At 35.6% G+C, this 19927-nt stretch overlaps 1 protein-coding gene across 1 annotated transcript in view; it reads right to left on the bottom strand.

The window, feature by feature from the left end:
- Window positions 1–19927, bottom strand: part of LOC115210368 (rap guanine nucleotide exchange factor 4) — an 853913-nt gene that overhangs the window by 30160 nt on the left and 803826 nt on the right. The window contains exons 14-19 of the mRNA XM_036502201.1: window positions 19430–19542; window positions 18969–19048; window positions 17272–17350; window positions 15289–15433; window positions 6629–6723; window positions 1231–1370 (exon numbers count right to left, since the gene is read on the bottom strand). Of these exons, the coding sequence (XP_036358094.1) occupies window positions 1231–1370; window positions 6629–6723; window positions 15289–15433; window positions 17272–17350; window positions 18969–19048; window positions 19430–19542 (652 nt within the window). The remainder of the gene's footprint in view (window positions 1–1230; window positions 1371–6628; window positions 6724–15288; window positions 15434–17271; window positions 17351–18968; window positions 19049–19429; window positions 19543–19927) is intronic.

The following is a 19927-nucleotide window of genomic DNA, read 5'->3' as shown; positions in this document are numbered from 1 at the left end:
TTAACAAATGAGATCTAGAGATTCTCAATATAGAAAACACTTAGTGATGCTCAGATGATTTGAACTTACTCCTTTACTAAGGACTAAGCCTGTGGGATAAAGAGTGGCTTTAAGATGAACCCAGGTGAGCAGATATGGGAATAATGATGCAATTTCTTGTGTCGTTGTACTTTGTGTCAGTCTGCTCTGTTGATAGATAAATATTGTCTGAAAATTGGTCTGTCTGTCTAGGGCCCCTGTATCTCAGTCTACATTTGCTCTACATAGGCATATTACACCTTTTTGGAATCAGGATGATCCCAGGATTGAAAATCTGCCCTTCATTTGGTTCTTGAACATCCAGCATTGAGATCTGGTCTGGATGAGGATTTGTTATATATGCTAACAGTTGAAAGTTCAAATTTTAAAAGAACTCCAAAACTGTGTGAACCTACAAGTTTTTCATTTAAACTGAATTTAAAGTAATACCAAAACTTTTTGAATTTAGAAATATTTTCAATTCAGTTCATTTAAAACTAGATCCAAGCTAGAGTGAGAGTTTTCAAAGTTCTGCAGAGTTTGTGAATTGAAGTGCTTGAAAGAAAATATGGAAGAACTTGAATTTTTGGCCCAATTTGGACTTTTGGCCCAAATCAGACTTCCACCGAAATAGGACATTCAGCCAGATTGGAATTTTGGCCTGATTGAATTTCTGGCCAGATTGAACTTTTGGTGGAGTCAGAGATTTGAATGCTGGAAGATTTGTAGCTCAGCAACTGGATCTGGGAAATGGAAGCATTCAGCAAGACAATAAAGGAGACATCACTTTTCCTCTCCTTAGTTTTGGGCTACAAGCCCAATTAGCACTCCACAGAAGCTACCCTAAAAGTCTGCACAAAGTGTGGCTTTTAAGCAAGTGTATATGTGTGTGTGTTTTATTTCCAGCCCAAGCAATTTTATTTGTTTTTTGGCATCATTATCTCTCTCCCTAATATATATATATATATAAATATATTTCTATTTCTATTCCTGAGCACTATACTAATACATTTGTTTGTTTGTACTCCACGTGTCTTTGTCTTTTGTTTATTTTCGTAAACTTTCCCATTATATATATATATATATATATATATATATGAAACCATTATAGAGGTAATTGAATTAATAACTAACAAAAGAAAGAAAATCTCCTCACTACCAAGTGTTAGTCGGGGACAGAGTGACAACTTTGTCATCGTATTTTATACTTACTTTCATCAGTAGCCTTAATTGGTCCTCTCCTGAATTTACTGTCATCTATTAAATTCTCATTTGAGCCTTTCCGAGCCAGGGTTACATTAGGTGTGAGTCGTTTCTTCACTGAGTATTTTGCAGGGTCTGTACAAACATTACTGGTGAAATAATAATAGAATGATGAGAAAGGATATATATATATGAGAGAAAAGGTTGGTTTCTATTTCATCCTTTACTTTGGAGGGTTCCAAAGGTCTATTTCTAATAAAAATTCTTCATATTGCATTGGTAGCTTACTGTTATAAGAATTTTGAGAATATGAAAATGCTACAAGTATAAGGGGTGTTATGAGAATTTATAGAACAAGTATCCTATAGAAACTCAACAAACTGTTAAAGATGGAGAAGAGATGTTAGAAATTTGTAAAGAATTTAATCCATGCATACGCCTGTTTCAAACAGCAATATTAACAAGTAAATAACATGGTAGAAAAATTAGAAATTAATTAAATTAAAATTAAATTAATTACATGTTACTCTTCTCCTCAGTGCAAAAGAAGGATACATAAAAAAAAAATAATAATATTATTATTGTTACAGAAGACTTGATGGAGTGATTAACACATAAAATATTCGGATATACACATTATCCTTATGAAAGATTAAGAGCATGCTAAGATAGTGTCGTTGAGTCTAGTTGTGTATGAACTAAAACACATACACAACTAATTTTTCTACCATGTTATTTACATGTTAATATTGCTGTTTGAAACAGTCGTATGCATGGATTAAATTCTTTACAAATTTCTAACATCTTCTCTTCTCCATCTTTAACAGTTTGTTGAGTTTCTATAGGATTCTTGTTCTATAAATCCTCATATTATATATATTATATATATATATATATATACATGAGTATGCACGTATATATCTTTTATCTTTTAAATTTCTCAGCCATTGAACTACAGCCATACTTGGGCACCACCATGAAGGGTTTAGTCAAACAAATTGATGCCAGTACTTATTGTTGAGTCTGGTACCAATTCTATTGGTTTCTTTCACTGAGCCACTAATTTACAGGGACATAAACAAACCAACATTTATTGTCAAGCAATAGTGGAGGACAAACCCCCACACACATGCAGGGCGGAGTTTCAACATAGTTTCTGTTTATCAAATATACTTACAAAGAATTGGTCAGGCAGAGGCTATAGCAGAAGATACCTCCCCAAGGAGCCATGCAGTGGGGCTGAACCTGAAACCACGTGGTTTTGAAAGCAAACTTCTTAATCACTCAGCTGTGCATACATGCATGCATCCATCCATACATATAAACACACACATATACATACATACATACTTGTATATATGTGTGTGAGTATGTATGCTTGTGTGTATTTGTGCATGTGTGTGTGTGTATGTGTGTGTATGTGTGTGTGTGAGTGTGTGTGTGTACACACACACACATATAAGATTCAGATTATTGAAAAGATTAGTTCAGTGGTGAAATACTACATGTATTTCACCCATCTTTTCCACCTACTATTCTTAGGGAGTTTGGGGGGGGTGGGGGTCAGGGGGATAGAATCTTCAGCTAACTCCTTCGTAAGGTCCTATCAGAAGCAAATGTCAATAGATTTCTTGGGTGGATTCCCAAGCATGACCATCTAAGACTATGGATATTATCCAACCATCTTGTTCTAGCCCTAGGTCTTCTGATGGTTGGTTTGATTTGAAGAATCTGTCTTGTAATTCTTTCCTACAATATTCTGATCCCATGCCCATAGAACTAGAGCTGTGATCTCTCAATGAGGAAAAGTAGTGGCTCAACCTAGATAAACACCTTGATCTTCAAACTATGCATGTATCAATTCACTAAATTACTATGACAATATGTTTACAGATAAAATTGAAAATCAACTGACATACGTATGTTTATAAATATAAGTAATTTTTATTTGAATTTATGAGATGAGGAATTATCATTATTACACAATAAAACTTTCAGACTTTTGTCCACAGTTTATTGTATCCTCTGGCTGTCTTCAGATACTTGTTGTGTTGGGATTTCAAACCAAACTTTTTATTTATTCAATCCACAGAAGAAGATAGTTTTCATTATGTTCTCCTTGCTTGGGATATTCTCCTCATTAGTAACTCTACTATTGCAATGGTGTTCACTCATTTTGCTTGAACCAGAGTGTATACATTATTTGACTGACCCAGCTTTTGAACTCACAACCTCTAGGTAAATGTAAAACATTTAACACATAATCAATGCTTATATTCAGGCTTAACCAACACTTATATTCATATTTCATCAATGCATATTCACACTTACTCTTTTACTTGTTTCAGTCATTTGACTGTGGCCATGCTGGAGCGCTGCCTTTAGTCGAGCAAATCGACTGCAGGACTTATTATTTGGAAGCCTAGTACTTATTCTATCAGTCTCTTTTGCTGAACCGCTAAGTTATGGGGATGTAAACACACCAGCATCAGTTGTCAAGCGATGTTGTGGGGACAAACACAGACACATAAACATATACACACACATACATATATATATATACATATATATGATGGGCTTCTTTCAGTCTACCAAATTCACTCACAAGGCTTTGGTCAGCCCAAGGCTATAGTAGAAGACACTTGCCCAAGGTGCTGTGCAGTGGGAATGAACCTGAAACCATGTGGTTCATAAGCAAGCTACCTACCGCACAGCTACTCCTGCACCGTAACAATTATATTCATACTTCAATATACGTAATCACTTCATATAATCCTACTTAACAAATATTCATACATAATCAACACTTACATTCACAATAAATCAACCCTTATATTTACACTTATTCGACAGTAATAAACATGCTAAATCAGTGGTTCTCAACTGGGGTCCATTTAAGATTCTGTTGTTAAAATTTATGTGCTACAAATTGCTTATTCTTCTACAATACACAAAATATCTTATTTTTTTTTACACAATTCTTAATAATATTCAGTTATAAAAATATGACAGAATTTTTTTAAACATTTAGTGGCTATGGGGGTCCACTTGAATAAAATTGAAACCAAAGTAGGCAAAAAATACACTAAATTAACACCTGTATTCACACTTAACACATATTAGTTTCAAATTTTGACACAAGGCCAGTAATTTCAGGGCAGGAGGTAAGTTGATTACAACGACCCCAATACTCAACTGGTACTTATTTTATTGACCCTGAAAGGATGGAAGGCAAAGTTGACATTGGTGGAAGTTGAACTCAGAACATGAAGTCAGACGAAATACTTCTAAGCATTTTGCTTGGCGTGTTAACAATTCTGTCAGCTTCCTTCCTTTCTTTAACACTTACATTAACATTTAATCAACACTTACATTAACACTTAAGCAATACTTACATTAACATTTAATCAACACTTACATTAACACTTAAGCAACACTTACATTAATATTTAATCAACACTTACATTAACACTTAATCAACACTTACATTAACATTTAATCAACACTTACATTAACACTTAAGCAACACTTACATTAACATTTAATCAATACTTATATTCACACATACTTAGCCTTTATATCCTCACCTAATACATATAATCTCATTTCATTGAGTTGACTCATGTCTTGAGAGAAGCAAATTTGTAAGGAAGCCCATTTGATTCTGCTGATTCTGCTGGAGATTTATGGTAGTGGTACATGTGTCTGTGGAATACACAGCCACTTATGAGTAAATCTGGGAACAGGTATCTCAGTTGGTTGATCAACTGATCTCCTTCATGGAACAATGGAGAATTATTCATTCATACATATACAAACACACGCACAAATATATAAACATATATGTATGTATATGTGTGTGTATGTATATATGTATGCATGTATGTGCGTGTATATATGTATGTCTGTGTGTGCGTGTGTGTGTATGTATGTATATGTATATGTATATATATATTCTTTTATTCTTTTAGTTGTTTCAGTCATTTGACTGCAGCTGGCTGAAAACAATCTTTAGTCAAACAAATCGACCCCAGAACTTATTCTTTGTAAGCCAAGTACTTATTCTATTGACCTCTTTTGCTGAACTGCTAAGTTACAGGGATATAAACATTCCAACATCGGTTGTCAAGCAATGGTGGAAGGACAAACACAGATACACACGCATGCACACACACACACACACACATGATGGGTTTCTTTCAGTTTCTGTCAGCCAAACTGACTCACAAGGCTTTGGTTGGCTCGAGGCTATAGTAGAAGGCACTTTCCCAAGGTGCCATGCAGTGGGACTGAACCCATAACCATGGTGTTGGGAAGCAAGCTTCTTACCACACAGCCACTCCTGCACCTATATATAATATGTAAATGCATATATATCCATGTGTGTGTGTGTGTGTATATATATATATATATATATATAAGCATGTGTATATGTATACATATATATATAAGTATGTATATGCATAAATATATATATATGTATTTCTCCATTTTCTTATCTTGTATTAGTAATTTGTGGTAAATCATTTTACCTTTGCCCATATAATACAGTAAATGAATTGATTGCATCGCAATCATTAACATTTATGTATTAACTTTGTTGGGTACTTCACTAGCAGTATATTGGATATATGTTATCCCATGGAGGGTTGCATTTACAACCCCTATCTCAATTTGTATATATATATATATATATATATATATATATATATATATATATATATGTATAAATATATCGAAATCGATCAATGGAAATTGTGGATGTGCTACCAGTGCCGGTGGCATGTCGAAACTCTGCTTGTGAAGACCCTTGAGGCAAGTGAGGATCAGAATCGAAATCGATCAATGGAAATTGCAGATGTGTTACCAGTGCCGTGGCATGTAAGAGACTTTCCGTTTCGCGACCGTTGCCAGCACCGCCCCGTTTCGTGTCGTTGCCAGCCTCGCCTGGCCCTCGTGCCGTGGCACATAAAAAGCACCATCCGTTCGTGGCCGTTTGCCAGCTCTGTCTGGACCAGTGCGGGTGGCACGTAAAAAGCACCCACTACACTCCGGAGTGGTTGCGTTAGAAAGGCATCCAGCCGTAGAACACTGCAGATTTGACTGGCCTGATGAAGCCTTCTGGCTTCCAGACCCCAGTAGAACCGTCCACCCATGTAGCATGGAAAACGGACGCTAAATGATGATGATGATGATGATGATATATGTGTTTGTATGTATTTGTGTTGTGTGTGTTTGTGTGTGTGTGTTATATATATGATTTTAATGCCTGCTTCACCAATATTTAGTCAGTGCTGTAGCAGATAGATTGCAACTGACATTACAATAGAGTTAGTTGCAGATGCAACTACAACTGGAATGGCATCAGTTAGTTAGAATGCTGCTAGTGCTAACATGGTGCACTCACCTTGCTCTGAGCTGTATCATGTGTTCAATGACTATCAAATCATTCTTCAGCTCCGGATATTCCACACAGTCCCTGGTTAAGGCCTGGTGAAGTTCCTGCAAATATACATATAATGGGGTAGAGTGAAGTGCATGTATATTGAGATATGAGAGGGAGGGAGAGAAATGCAGAGAGTGTCTGTGGGATAGTGATACATATATATATGAATGGTGGTAGATAGGATAGGGTGTGGAGAAATGGAACAGAAAGGACAGGAAATGAAATGAAAAGAGAAAGGAAAGCAGAGAAAGATGAAGAATATGAAGTAAAATGAAGGCAGAAGAAAAAAGAGAGTAAAAGTGAGGAAATGAAAGATAAAGTGCGTGTGACATAAAGTAACAGACAGAAAGATAATTACAGAGAGAGAGAGAGAGAGAGGGGGTGTATAGGGTGATTTATCTATCTGTCTGTCTGCCTATCTGTCTGTCTGTCTATCTGCATATGTATATATATATATATATATATATATATATAATATATATATATATATATATAATCATTCTATACATAGTGAGAGAGAGAGAGAGAGAGAGAGCAGGAGAGAGCTAGACAAAGAAACCAATTTAGTATTCAAATGAGATAGAAGGAGATAAAGAGAGATTGTAAACAATAAAATGAGAGAGAAAGAAAGCTAGATAAAAAGACAGATAAAAAGCTAGATAAAAAGATAACGAGAAAGTGAGAATCCAACCAAACTACATTTAATCCAATTATATCCAATTATAATTTTCTGAACTAATTACTTTCCTCTTCACAAATGAAACATATTTTCTTATTGACATATCTTGATATCTATATTTTCACTAAGTAGGTCACTTTTATCTCCAGTTGTCAAGTGTTTTATTCCTGGATATGGTGCAGTGGATAAGATCATTTCTATCCTTAGTTGAGAAATAAAAACATCCCTAGTTCAAATCCAGTCTGGTGCTGTTTACAGACATATCCTAGGATAAGACACCTGACAATGGTGATCATACTTTGAAACTAGCTGAATAAAATGTAGATGTAGATATTCAAATATATTTTGTCTTTGATGGTGATATTCATTAGTTTGACAAATTACAGTTGTCTTTAGACAACTATTCTCAGACATTCACACATTTAATATTTCATGTTCTAATTAACAATTAGGTGTAGTTAAAAAGATTGTTTCACAATCATGAGATGGCTGATAAAAATCCCACAGCACAGCACTTGTGAAATAAGAACATAATCATCAATTTGTTGTTGAGGCAATTTTTTTTACAGCTGGATGCCCTTCCTGCTGCCAACCTTCACCTATTTCTAAGTAAAGTAAAATTTCCCCATAGTCAGAATATGAAAAACATAGAAGACTAGAAACGAAAAAAATCTCTTGTATGAGGGGGACGCTTATTTACAACCATCATGCGATACCAAGATAGGGATACACACAACAAGCATATATTTATAAACACACACACACACACGCATGCACACCACACACGCATGCACACACACACACTCTCTCTCACACACACACACACACACACACACACATATATGGGCTTCTTTCAGTTTCCATCTACCAAATCTATTTACAGAGCTTTGATTGCCTGGGACTAAAGCAGAAGACACTTGCCCAATATGCTTCACAGTGAGACTAAACTCTGAGACCATATGGTTGAGAGGCAAGCTTTTTAACCACACAACCTAGAGAGTGAACTAGGACAGGGAGAAACTGTGTGGAAGGAAAATCATCAGATGGAATGTATCTGTTGGAGAGCAGATTTAATCAGTCTCTCAGCTTAATACCACCATCTGGCACATGGACACCTTGTGTAGAGTCCACCCAATTTAATGTCACATGGTTCTTGGGTACTTTTAATAGAGTTCACCCTATTTAACTGCACTACCTAGTTCTTGAGTACCTTTAATGGAGTCCATTTTGTGGTAAGCATTCATACTAGGCAGCTGGTCAGGAGATAATACCTTGAGTCAATACTTCTTACTGTGGCAACTAATGAGATATGGTGTTTTCATTTATTTGCAACATTAAGCTCAGAGACTTCTTAAAGGAAGATGGACAAGATGGACATTGTTCCTTTATCTGGGAAGGGCATAACAAAGCAAAACTACTGAATGAAATATAGTGATGGTTAACTACTATTTCATGTATACCTACTTTATATGGATGATCTTAAGATATTTACAGACAGACCTGGATTCTCTAAACAGCGAGAATACTCAGTGGAGGCACTGGGATGCAATTTGGGGTAGATAAGTGTGAAGTATTAACTATGAAGAGAGACCAGAACTTAAAGTCTGGTGACATAAAATTACCACAAGACAATATTGTTTGATTGCTGTGGAATAATGAAGAGTACAAATACCTTGGGGTACTGCAAGATGACAAGATAACAGAAAGAGAAATATAAGAGAATTTCACTAAAGAGTACAAGAGGAGAATTAAGAAGGTGCTCAAAACAATGCCGTATTGAGATACTCTTCCCATTTCTGAAATAGACAAAGATAGAACTGCAGAACTGAGATAGAAGAACCAGAAAACTGTTAACAATGCATAATGCATTCCATCCTAAAAGTAACACTGATCAATTTTACTTGCCAAGAAGGGAAGGCGGTAAAGGATTACTAAATGCAGGACACATTGCTGGTACTGTGATACTGCGGTAGAAAAATTATATTGTACAGAATATAGAAAGAATACATTTAGCAGCTAGAAATACAAAATAGTGACTGAAACTTGAAATCAAAGAGAAAAGAAAGAACAACAAAATAAACAAATGGAAAGAAATGGAACTGCACGGCCAATACATGCAAAATATATCCAAAAATGTTGAAAGTGAAGTCTGCTGGCTTTGGTTGACAGACAGGAACTTGAAATGAGAAACAGAAACTTTAATTATAGCTGCTAAGGAACAAGCCATTGAAACAAATTTGACCAAAGCAATGGTTGACAAAGCTCAATCAGACTGTAAATGTTGAATCTGCTGGAAAGGAGAGGAGAGTATCAATCACATTTTGAGTGAGTGCAGTATACTAACACAAAAGAAATATAAGTGTAGACATGACTGTAGACAAAAAAAGTGGATTGGGATGTTAGTCAAGTGTGTGGCTTCAAAGCAGCAACAAAGTGGAAATTACTATTTGTATATCTCACAACGAGAGATATTCAGCAACAGTACTTTGAAGTAAAGATTATTTGCCAACATAATATGGCAGTCCTGGTTTAGGACAAATGTTGCTGTAATTTAGCCCCTGGACTGCCATATTACGTTGGCAAATAATCTTTACTCTAAACAACAAAGTGGTCTGAACATGACCCAGAGGCTGTGATAAAAAATGATAATGATAATAATAATAATAATAATAATAATAATAATAATAATAATGGCTTCAATTTTTGGCACAAGGCCAGAAATTTCATGGGAGGAATAAGTTGATTACATAGACTCCACCCAGTGCTCAACTGGTACTTATTTTATCGACCTGGAAAGGAAAAGAAGGCAAAGTTGACTTCAGTAGAATTTGAACTCAAAATGTAAAGATGGACAAAATGCTGCTAAGCTTTTTGCCTGGTGTGCTAACAATTCTGCTAGTTTGCTACCAGTTCACCTATCAGTGACTGGATATAAAAAAGTGATATAATTTACCTGGCAGTAATTTGGTACCACAAAGTGGTATAGCCCACTGAGTTTTTAATAAATACCACAGGCTGTATCTCATTGTTACAGGTACAATGAGTGTAACATAATCTTTCAGAGTTAGTACCACAGGTGTTATAGTCTAGCTAAGTGCTACTAGATACATCTGGGTGTAACTAAGTAACATAAGTAGCTTAGGTACCCAACTATCATAAGTAAGGATTTATTTTCTGTTACCTTCCTCAAGTAAATGCAAAGTTTAAGATTTTCAGTGTGAGAAATCTTCTAGGAGTGAATAACTGAGTGTAATTCAGTTTTGGAATAGGTGTACCACTTCCTGGAATGTCACATATAAAGAGTGACTAAGAGTGCTAAATGGCTTGGAAAGGCATCCAGCCATATGGCACTGCCTTAGAAAAACTGTTCAATCCATGCTGACATGCAAAAGTTCACATAAATCACTGAGGATGATGCTAAACTTTTTCTGTGGAGAAATTGTGTGTTTCAAGCCTTCCTGGAGAAGACAACTGAGTAAGCAGCTCAATGTGTTGTCATCGTCGTCGTCTTCCTCCTCCTCCACTGCTGCCGCCACCACCACCATAACCACCACCATCAACATTTAACATCCATTTTCCATACTGGCATGGGTTGGATGGCTTGAAAAGAACTGGCAAGGCCAGGGGCTGCACCAGATTCCATAGTCTGTTTTGGCTTGGTTTCTACAGCAAGATGCCTTCCTAATGTCAACTACTTTACAGAGTGTACTGGGTGCTTTTCACATGGCATCATCATCAGTGCTTTTTATGTGCCATCAGCACTAGTGATTTTTACCTGGCACCAGTACCCACACCAATGCTTTTTATATGGCATCTTAGTTTTTGGATCTCAATTCTGTTGTAGTGGGTAAGTCTTCTTGAGTACAGCAATATGCCACATATCTCGGTCCTCTGTCATCTCCTTTGTAAGGCTCAACATTTTGTGATTGGCCTTCATAGCATATGACAATCTCTACGTCATTGTTGTTCTACTCTTCTTCAACAGTAGACACCATATGGTAGTTCACTAAATCATAAATAGGCACCACAAGGTAGTACAACTCATTTGGTTGTAAGCACCACAGACTGATGCAGCTCACCTAGTTCTAAGCAAGTACTATTGAATGATATAGTTCATCTACCTGTCAATAGGTGTCATAGGGTGGTAGAGTCCATTTGGTAGCAATAAAATGAGGAAAGCAAAAATGATAAAAATGAAAAAATACCAAAAACGAAATGAAAGGAAAAAATGAAAAAATGCCAACAAAATGTAAATAAATAACTTAAAAGTAGAGAAAAAATTAAAAAGTAGAATAAAAATAAAATTATATTAATTAAAAGAGAAGAGAGGAGTGGAGTGGAAAGCATTTATTATTTTATTAATTTTAATTGAGCCAGTCAGGACAAAGTAAAAATTAACAAACAAAAAAAATTATTGAAATTAAAAAGAAATATAAAAGTGCTAATTATAATAAATATAATTATAATTATAATAAATAAATATTTGTATGATAATTGTACATGTATTATTGAAACATGAAAAAGGAAATTGAGGAAAATCTATGAGAAGTGGTAGTGGTGTTGATGGCAGTGGTAGTAGTGGTGATAGTTGTGGTGGTGTGGTTAGAAGCACGGTGATTTGATGGCTGACAGGCATGATGGTTTGTATAGTGATACAATGGTGTAGTATGAGTGTGAAGGTGATGGTTGTGTTATATGGCATGGCTGTGGTTGTGGTTGTGGGGTGGTTTGGGTCGATGCCAGTGGAAGTGGGAGTAGTGATATATGATTTGATAGTTCTGGTGATAGTTGCTGTAATGGTAGTGGTGGTTATTGAGGGGGTGGTGTTGCATAGTGATTGCTGGTTTACTTAATGTGTGACTCAAATTTCTCATTTATCATATCTTAAATATTCCAATAACAGCTTTATAATTAACAATAATAATCCTTTCTATCATAGGCACAAAACCTGAAATTTCGCAGAGAAGGATCTAGTTGATTTCCTTGACCCCAGTGATCAACTGGTAATTATTTCATTGGTCCCAAAAGGATCAAAGGCAAAATTAAACTCAGCAGAATTTGGACTCAGAATGTAAAAAAAGACAAAATGCCATGAAACATTTTGTCTGGCATGCTAACAATTCTGTCAACTTGATGCTTTTAATAAAAATGGTTTCAAATTTTGGTACAAGGCCACCAATTCCAGGAGAGTTGGTAAGTTGATTACATTGATTCCTGTGCTCAATGGGTACTTATTTTATTGATCCTGAAAGGATGAAAGGCAAAGTCGACCATGGCAGAATTTGAACTCAGAACGTGAAGACAGATGAAATACTATTAAGCGTTTTGCTTGGCAGGCTAATGATTCTGCCAGCTCACTGCCTTTTTATAATGATAATTTTTTCTACTAGAGGCACAAGGTCTGAAATTTTGGGGAGGGGCATAGTTGATTGCATTGGCCTCCCCAGTACTCAACTGGTACTTAATTTATCACTCTGAAAGGATGAAAAGCAAATTTGACTTCATGCTGTGATAGAAAATGAGAATTACAAGACCTTGTGGGACTTTGCCATAAATACTGAAGCAAGAAGATCAGAATTGATTATAGAGGACAAAATAAACAAACAATATATGATCATAGATTTTGCAATTCCTTATGATAGCAGAGTTGATATAAAAGAAATTGGAAAATTGAGAAATATCAGGATTTAAACAGAGAACTGAAGAGATAGTGGAAGACCAAGACAACAGTTATTCCTTTAGTAAATGGTGTATTTGGCACAACACCCAAAATGTTATCTAAAAGGCTGAAAGACATTGGAATTGAAGCTTGCTTTGCTGACCTGCAGAAAAGTACCATCCTATATTCTATGAAAATCCCAAGAAAGTTTCTTGAGATTTGAGGAAATTTGTTGTTACCAAACATCAAGATAAAATAGCTGCTAACCAGGTTAGCAAAATGATAATAATCTGCTTGTTTGTATGCTTGTTATACTTTAGTTAGTAAGAGAGGTGGAGATGGAGTAAAAGAGAGAGAGAGAGGGGGGGGAAGAGTGTGAGTAGAGAAGAAAGAAGTGAGGAACAAGTAGAGAAAGAGGTATAATAAGGCCAAATGCATCATGTAGTTAGTTCAAGGGAGAGGCAAAGAGTGACAGAAAGAGATGGTGAGAAAAAAGAGGGCGAGAGAAGTGTTAATGGCATACTGTAAGGTGGGGAGGGAACGGTAAAGAGAAAGAGATATATTTAGGATACAATATTTGGCAGGGGGTGATGTTCTGGTAGCGTGGTTACAGAAAGGCAGATAGAAAGAGATGGATTGGAGAGGCAGTTACATTTAGAGAGAAAGAGAGAGAGAAAAGAGAGAGAGAAAAGGCAGACAGCATTTGTATTGTCAGATATATATAAATACATATATGTAAATATATATGTAATGGTATATTTCTTTTATTCTCTTTTTCTTTTACTTGTTTCAGTCATATGACTGTGGTCATGCTGGAGCACCACCTCAAAGGGATTTAGTTGAACAAATCAACCCCAGGACTTAGTCTTTGTAAACCTAGTACTTATTCTATTGGTCACTTTTGCTGAACTGCGAAGTTATGGGAATGTAAACACACCAACACAAGTTGTCAAGCAGTGATTGGAGGACAATCACAGGCACAAAGACACACACACAAATATATATATATATACAGTTTCTGTCTACTAAATCCACCCACAAATCTTTGATTGACCTGAGGCTATAGTGGAAGACACTTGCCTAAGGTGCCACACTGTGGGACTGAACCTGGAACCATGATGTTGGGAAGTAAGCTTCTTACCAGCTAGCCAGACATGCCTCTCTCTCTCTTTCTCTCTCTCTCTCTCTCTCTCTCTCTCTCTCTCTCTCTATATATATATATATATATATATATATGTGTGTGTGTGTGTGTGTGCTCATTTTTTTTTCTCTCCTTGTTTTTTTTTCTCTGTATCTTTTTGTCGAAGAGCGTAGGCTCGAAACGTAAAAGACTTGTTCTATTTCTATTCCTGAGCGCCATAATAATACAATTGTTTGTTTGTACTCCACCTGCCTTCGTCTTTTGTTTATTTTTGTAAACCTTCCCGTTATATATATATATATATATATATATATATGCACGCATACAAAGTTGGCCAAATTCACCTGATAGTAAATCAAAATTCCATAAATACTAAATATTCAATTTTATTTTCTCAATCAAATTATGAATGCTGTGAGTTAAAATCAACATTTGTTTTTCAATATTTGTCTATTTAATAGTGAAGTCTCACATAGAATAATTTTTTGTTTTAATCTTGGAATTCAATGGGTTTTGATTTACTGTCAGGTGACTTTTGGCCAACCCTGTATATATAAATATATTCCCTTATTTGTTTCAGTCATACTGGAACACCACTGTGATTTTGAACTTGTGAATATGATTCTTCTTTCACTGATTTCTTCAGGGGTGGTGGGATTTCATTTCATCCCTTCCTGTATGGCCTTTTCCCTTGGTTGTTGGCCCAGGCCCATTTAGTGCCTGAAGGAGTTTGATATTGCTGGCTTCATTTGTATCTCATGCTGGGCTGTTGGTTCGTCCAGTATCATGAAGAAGAGAATGTCCAGTTCTTTTCTGAAGACATCCATGTCCACATTGTGCAGGTTTCATAATTATACTTATCATAGATGTTTTAGTGTGTGTGTGTGTGTGTGTGTGTAAGGTAAAAAGAAAAGGAAGAAAGACAAACATAAAGAGAAGGAAGAAACAGACAGAAAAGTAAAAAGAAAGAGGAAAAAGAAGAGAAGGAAGTAGAACAAAGAAAGCAAAGAGAAGGAACAAAAATGGAGGAAGGGTAAAGACAAAGAGAAAGAGAAGAAGGAAAAACAAAGTAAAAGTGAGGAAAAGAGATAGAGAAAGGAAGAAGAAGGAAGAAGAAGAAAATAATTGAGAGAAATACTTACTTTAAGAAAGGCACTGATAGTGTTATCCTCCAGAAACTCATCTCCTGATATACTCTGCCATTCTTGCACAAACTGGATAACGCGGCATTTATGGCTGACTGTGATGTCGTGGCTCTCGTGTTTGGCACCAGCTGTTGCTTCATAGGTAACATTACTTAAGGAAAAACACATTATTTCTTCAGCCCATTATTATTTCATACAATTCTTTGATTTTTATTGTTTATTATTATTATTATTATTATTATTATTATTATTATTATTATTATTATTATTATTATTATTATTATTAATATTATTGGATGAGAGAGTAGTGCATGCCATTAAAGTGATGCTGGAGTACAAATATAAGAAGCCCAATATACAATTCATGACTACCTTTCTGATAAGGGTACACTTGGCACATGCATCACAACCATATGTATGCAACATAGTGATTTCATATCAAGATAAACAGCACATGGCCTTGCAGGTGGAGCCCAGTTAGAATTTTCTTCAGACTGAGTAACTCCTTCTGCCCAAAAGATTCCTGAATAAGGGTTGTTGAAGGATGATGAACAAAACACCCATGTTTCCAGGGGTGAATTATTCAAACCCCAAAGAATTCCTCTCAACACATGGCTATGATGCTCTCCCACTACTTCTGCTCATTATTAGAGATGCACACATCACAAGCCACTGAAGGACATGTTCAACTGGTTCAGGTCAAGCAACTGACAAGCAAATCTGTGGTATTGAGCAGAATAGTTGTTGTAGCCCATTTTTCACACCAAGACAAAACATGTACATGATAACACTTCCAACCAGTTAAGATCAGAAGCTATGAGAGCCACTGCCAGGTATTGCATCAAGCTATTTATTATTATTATTATTATTATTATTATATTATTATTATATTATTATTATTATTATTAATTATTGTTATTGTTGTTGTTGTTGTTGCTCTTCTTCTTCTTCTTCTTCTTCTTCTTCTTCTTCTTCTTCTTCTTCTTCTTCTTCTTCTTCTTCTTCTTCTTCTTATTATTATTATTATTACTGATAAACTGGTAAAAGTAATGAACAAGCAAAATCATTAGAATACTGGAATAAATGCTTTGCAATATATCTTCCTGCTTGGGGTTCAACTTTGATTTCCTTCCCTCCAGGGTCAATAAAATGCTTCACTTGTAACTTGCACTATTTTGCCATTGTTGTAGCTTATCAATATAACACACTTGTGATCACTTCCAAAATGAAATTAAATCAGCTCACCTGAAATATACACTAATTTGCAAAGGTGCTGCATAAATAGAATAAATTCAAATTATGCAATGGGACCTGTTTGAATTTGCTTTGCTTCTGGTGTGCCTTTGCAAACCAATGAATACATTATACATTATCTATAAATACTTCAGACTAACTGATACAATTTCATTTTGGAAATGACATGAGTATGTGACATTGATATATCACAACAGTGAAGCATGTTTCTGTTGCTTTCAAAGCTACTTCAGGGACAATATTTTGTTTTTTAAGCATAATATGCCAATGAAAGGATTTTTCCCCTAGAAGCTTCTGGCAATTTCAACTACACACATACATTAAGTATGTTATATTAATAGAGCTTATACATTTGTGTGCATGTGTGTGTGTAATATTCTTATATTTTTTCACTTGTTTCAGTCATTTGACTGTGGCCATGCTGGAGCACTGCCTTGAAGGGTTTTTAGTCAAAGAAGTCGACTTTAGGACTTATTCTTTGTAAGACTAGTACTTATTTAAACCAAAAGAAAAACTTACAAGCTAGATATGGTCTGAGCCATCTAGATGACCAACAATGATCCAGTCAACCCATGCCAGCATGGAAGGCAGACTTAAATCAATGATGTGTGTGTATCTGTGCATTTGTGTGTGTGTGTGTGTGTGTGTGTGTGTGTGTGTGTGTGTGAGTGAGTGAGTGTGTGCACGTGTATGTGTATGTGTCAACTGATGAGTAATAAAGGATATTGCATTCTGAGAGCTGGGCATAGCTTTTTGGTTGGCATGAATATCACATGAGTAAGTAGGAAGCTTTCCAAGAAGTGGTCTGAAAAAACAAAACAAAAACAAACATATAGAATCAAATCAATTATAATATCAAATGTTAAATAATCATCAAAATCTACACAGAATATATTAATAAATTAATATTAATTAGCAGCCCCTGTGGAATTTCCACAGTTTCTTTGAAAGTAGTAAGATGATTGGAAGTTTATATAAAACCATGAACTATATAATTTCTTTTGAAATTGTATTTCGTTTGAAACAACTGATATTTTAGATCAGCGATTCCCTTGGCACTCAGTCCGTATTTCTGGCGTCCCACTTCAACTCACCACCATAAACATAGACTACTTCATGCATCAAATTCAAAACAACTGTATTTCACAAATAAAACTAAATCTAATCAACCTATTATTTTGTTTTTACATCATTGCCCTCTTTTAACCACCACATTATCACCTCACTTTTCTTCAAAGCCCCCCCCCTGGATCTTTCCATGCCCCCACCAGAGGGACAGTATCATCTACTTTGGGAGCTACTGCTTTAGATGATATAGAAGTCCACACAGGTGGTATTGAATATGCAGTCGGTGGAAACAAACATTTCTAAAAGTTACATATACTGATCACACCTACCTTGAGTGTTGTTGTCTATTATATTTTGGCTTTATGTCAAGAAGCAAGTACATATATGTATATTTGTGCATTTAAACAAATACACACACACACACGTTTATTACATAAAAAATTAATTCTACTCAAGTATTGCCCTACAGAATTCTTTGAGTACAACTTGACTGTCTCTTACTTTTGCTTCCTTGTTACACACACACACACACACACACACAATTCTATACTTCATATAAGCCATGTGTGTGTGCATGTATACAGGATTTTATTTTCTGATATAATAAACGTATCTGTCCACTAACATATATTATGATTGATAATGGCTTGCACTATGTGTAATACATAACTGTATGTATTTCAAGAACTTTGCATTATGATATAAATACACACATGCACACACACACACACACATTGTGAAGGTAGTTATGCTAAATCCCAGGTGTTTTCTCTTGAAGTACATCAGCTTATTCCATTATTACAATCCAGTATGAAGTCTTAGTTGCTGCTGTATGTTAGTTCAAAGTACATATTAAAATTGAGAATTGTGGAAATATTATTTGCAGAGTTATTGCATAACAAAACTGGAATAGGAATTAAAAATGTTTTATATATTGTGGGATTGTTGGGGTAGGAAAGAAGGGAAATGGGGGAAAAAAGAAGGAAATAGTTAGGGATCAGATAGGAATGCAGTTCTATGGGAAGGAGTAAAGAAGGGAGTTGTCAGTGTATAAAGGAGAGTATCTGTGTAAAGAAATGAGTATAGAGATGGGTGTTTGAATGGTATTGGGTACAGGTGGTTGGCTGAAGGTGACGGGGAAAGTGAATGTGATAAAGGTGAGAGGGATGTGTGGAAGCAAAAAAATGGGGTAAACAGGGGAGAAAAAGCTGTAGTAGGTGAGACAAAAAATTAAAGTATGTATTTGTAGAGTATTTATATATCTATATAAAACTGTGTGTCTGTCTATCTACTCAATATAAACAATATACCAGTAAGACAACAGTAAAAATAAACCCTATATCAATGATACAAACCATACGAATCTGTTTTCTCCATTCGAGTTTCCAGTAGATGTTCCAATATTTTTTCGGGTGTTCCAGCCATGACAGAATATCTGAAATAAAAGGAAATGCCATGTGATTTTATTATATGTTTTGTATTATTGTTGTTGTTTAACTTTTGGCCAATGATCAAAGGTCTTCTAGCTGTGACCATCATATCATCAATGGATTACATGGAGATTTGGTTGCTATTTCTAGCAGGCTGGATGGTTGCAGACAGGTCAGCTTTTGGCCAGAGTTGAACCAATTGTGATCAAGCCATTTTTTATTCACATCTTGTTCTTCCTTTTTATAATGACCACTTCCACATACAGAAATCACACCACAACTACTACCACCACTACTACTACCACACTGATCCCCACCACATCACAACAATCCCCCTTCCACTACTTATCACCACCACCACCACCACCATCATCATCACTACTTACTTATAGTGTGACTGTATTGATCCATCTTGTGCCTGTATGTTAGTTGGCATTTTCTCCAACACCAACACATCTTGACCATGTTCATTTAAGCGGACTGTGTTAGCTTCAACATCCTGGGAACAGAAGACAAACAACATTATGCTTTATATATATATATATATATATATATATATATACATATATACATAGGTATGGTAATGCGAACAGGACGAATAGAACTCAAAATATGTGTATATGTATATTTTTATCAATATCTAGCAGAAGAACAGAGAGACTCAAGAGCCGAAAGTTTTATGTGTTGCCACTCTGTGTGTGAGAGAGAGAGAGAGAGAGAGAGAGAGAGAGAGAGAGAGGAGAGAGAGAGAGAGAGAGAGAGAGAGAGAAAGAAGTAAAATTCTGGGGGAAGTCTTTGGGGTGATTGATGTCATGAGGGTGGATTTGGTAGACAAACTATACTAAGTCCATAGAGTGTGTCAACGGCATATATACATTAAATAC

The sequence above is a fragment of the Octopus sinensis genome, linkage group LG4, assembly GCF_006345805.1.
Source record: "Octopus sinensis linkage group LG4, ASM634580v1, whole genome shotgun sequence".
In the NCBI taxonomy this organism is placed as follows: Eukaryota; Metazoa; Mollusca; class Cephalopoda; order Octopoda; family Octopodidae; genus Octopus; species Octopus sinensis.
Note: the sequence above shows the minus strand (reverse complement) of the source record. Positions and strands in the feature narration are given on the sequence as shown.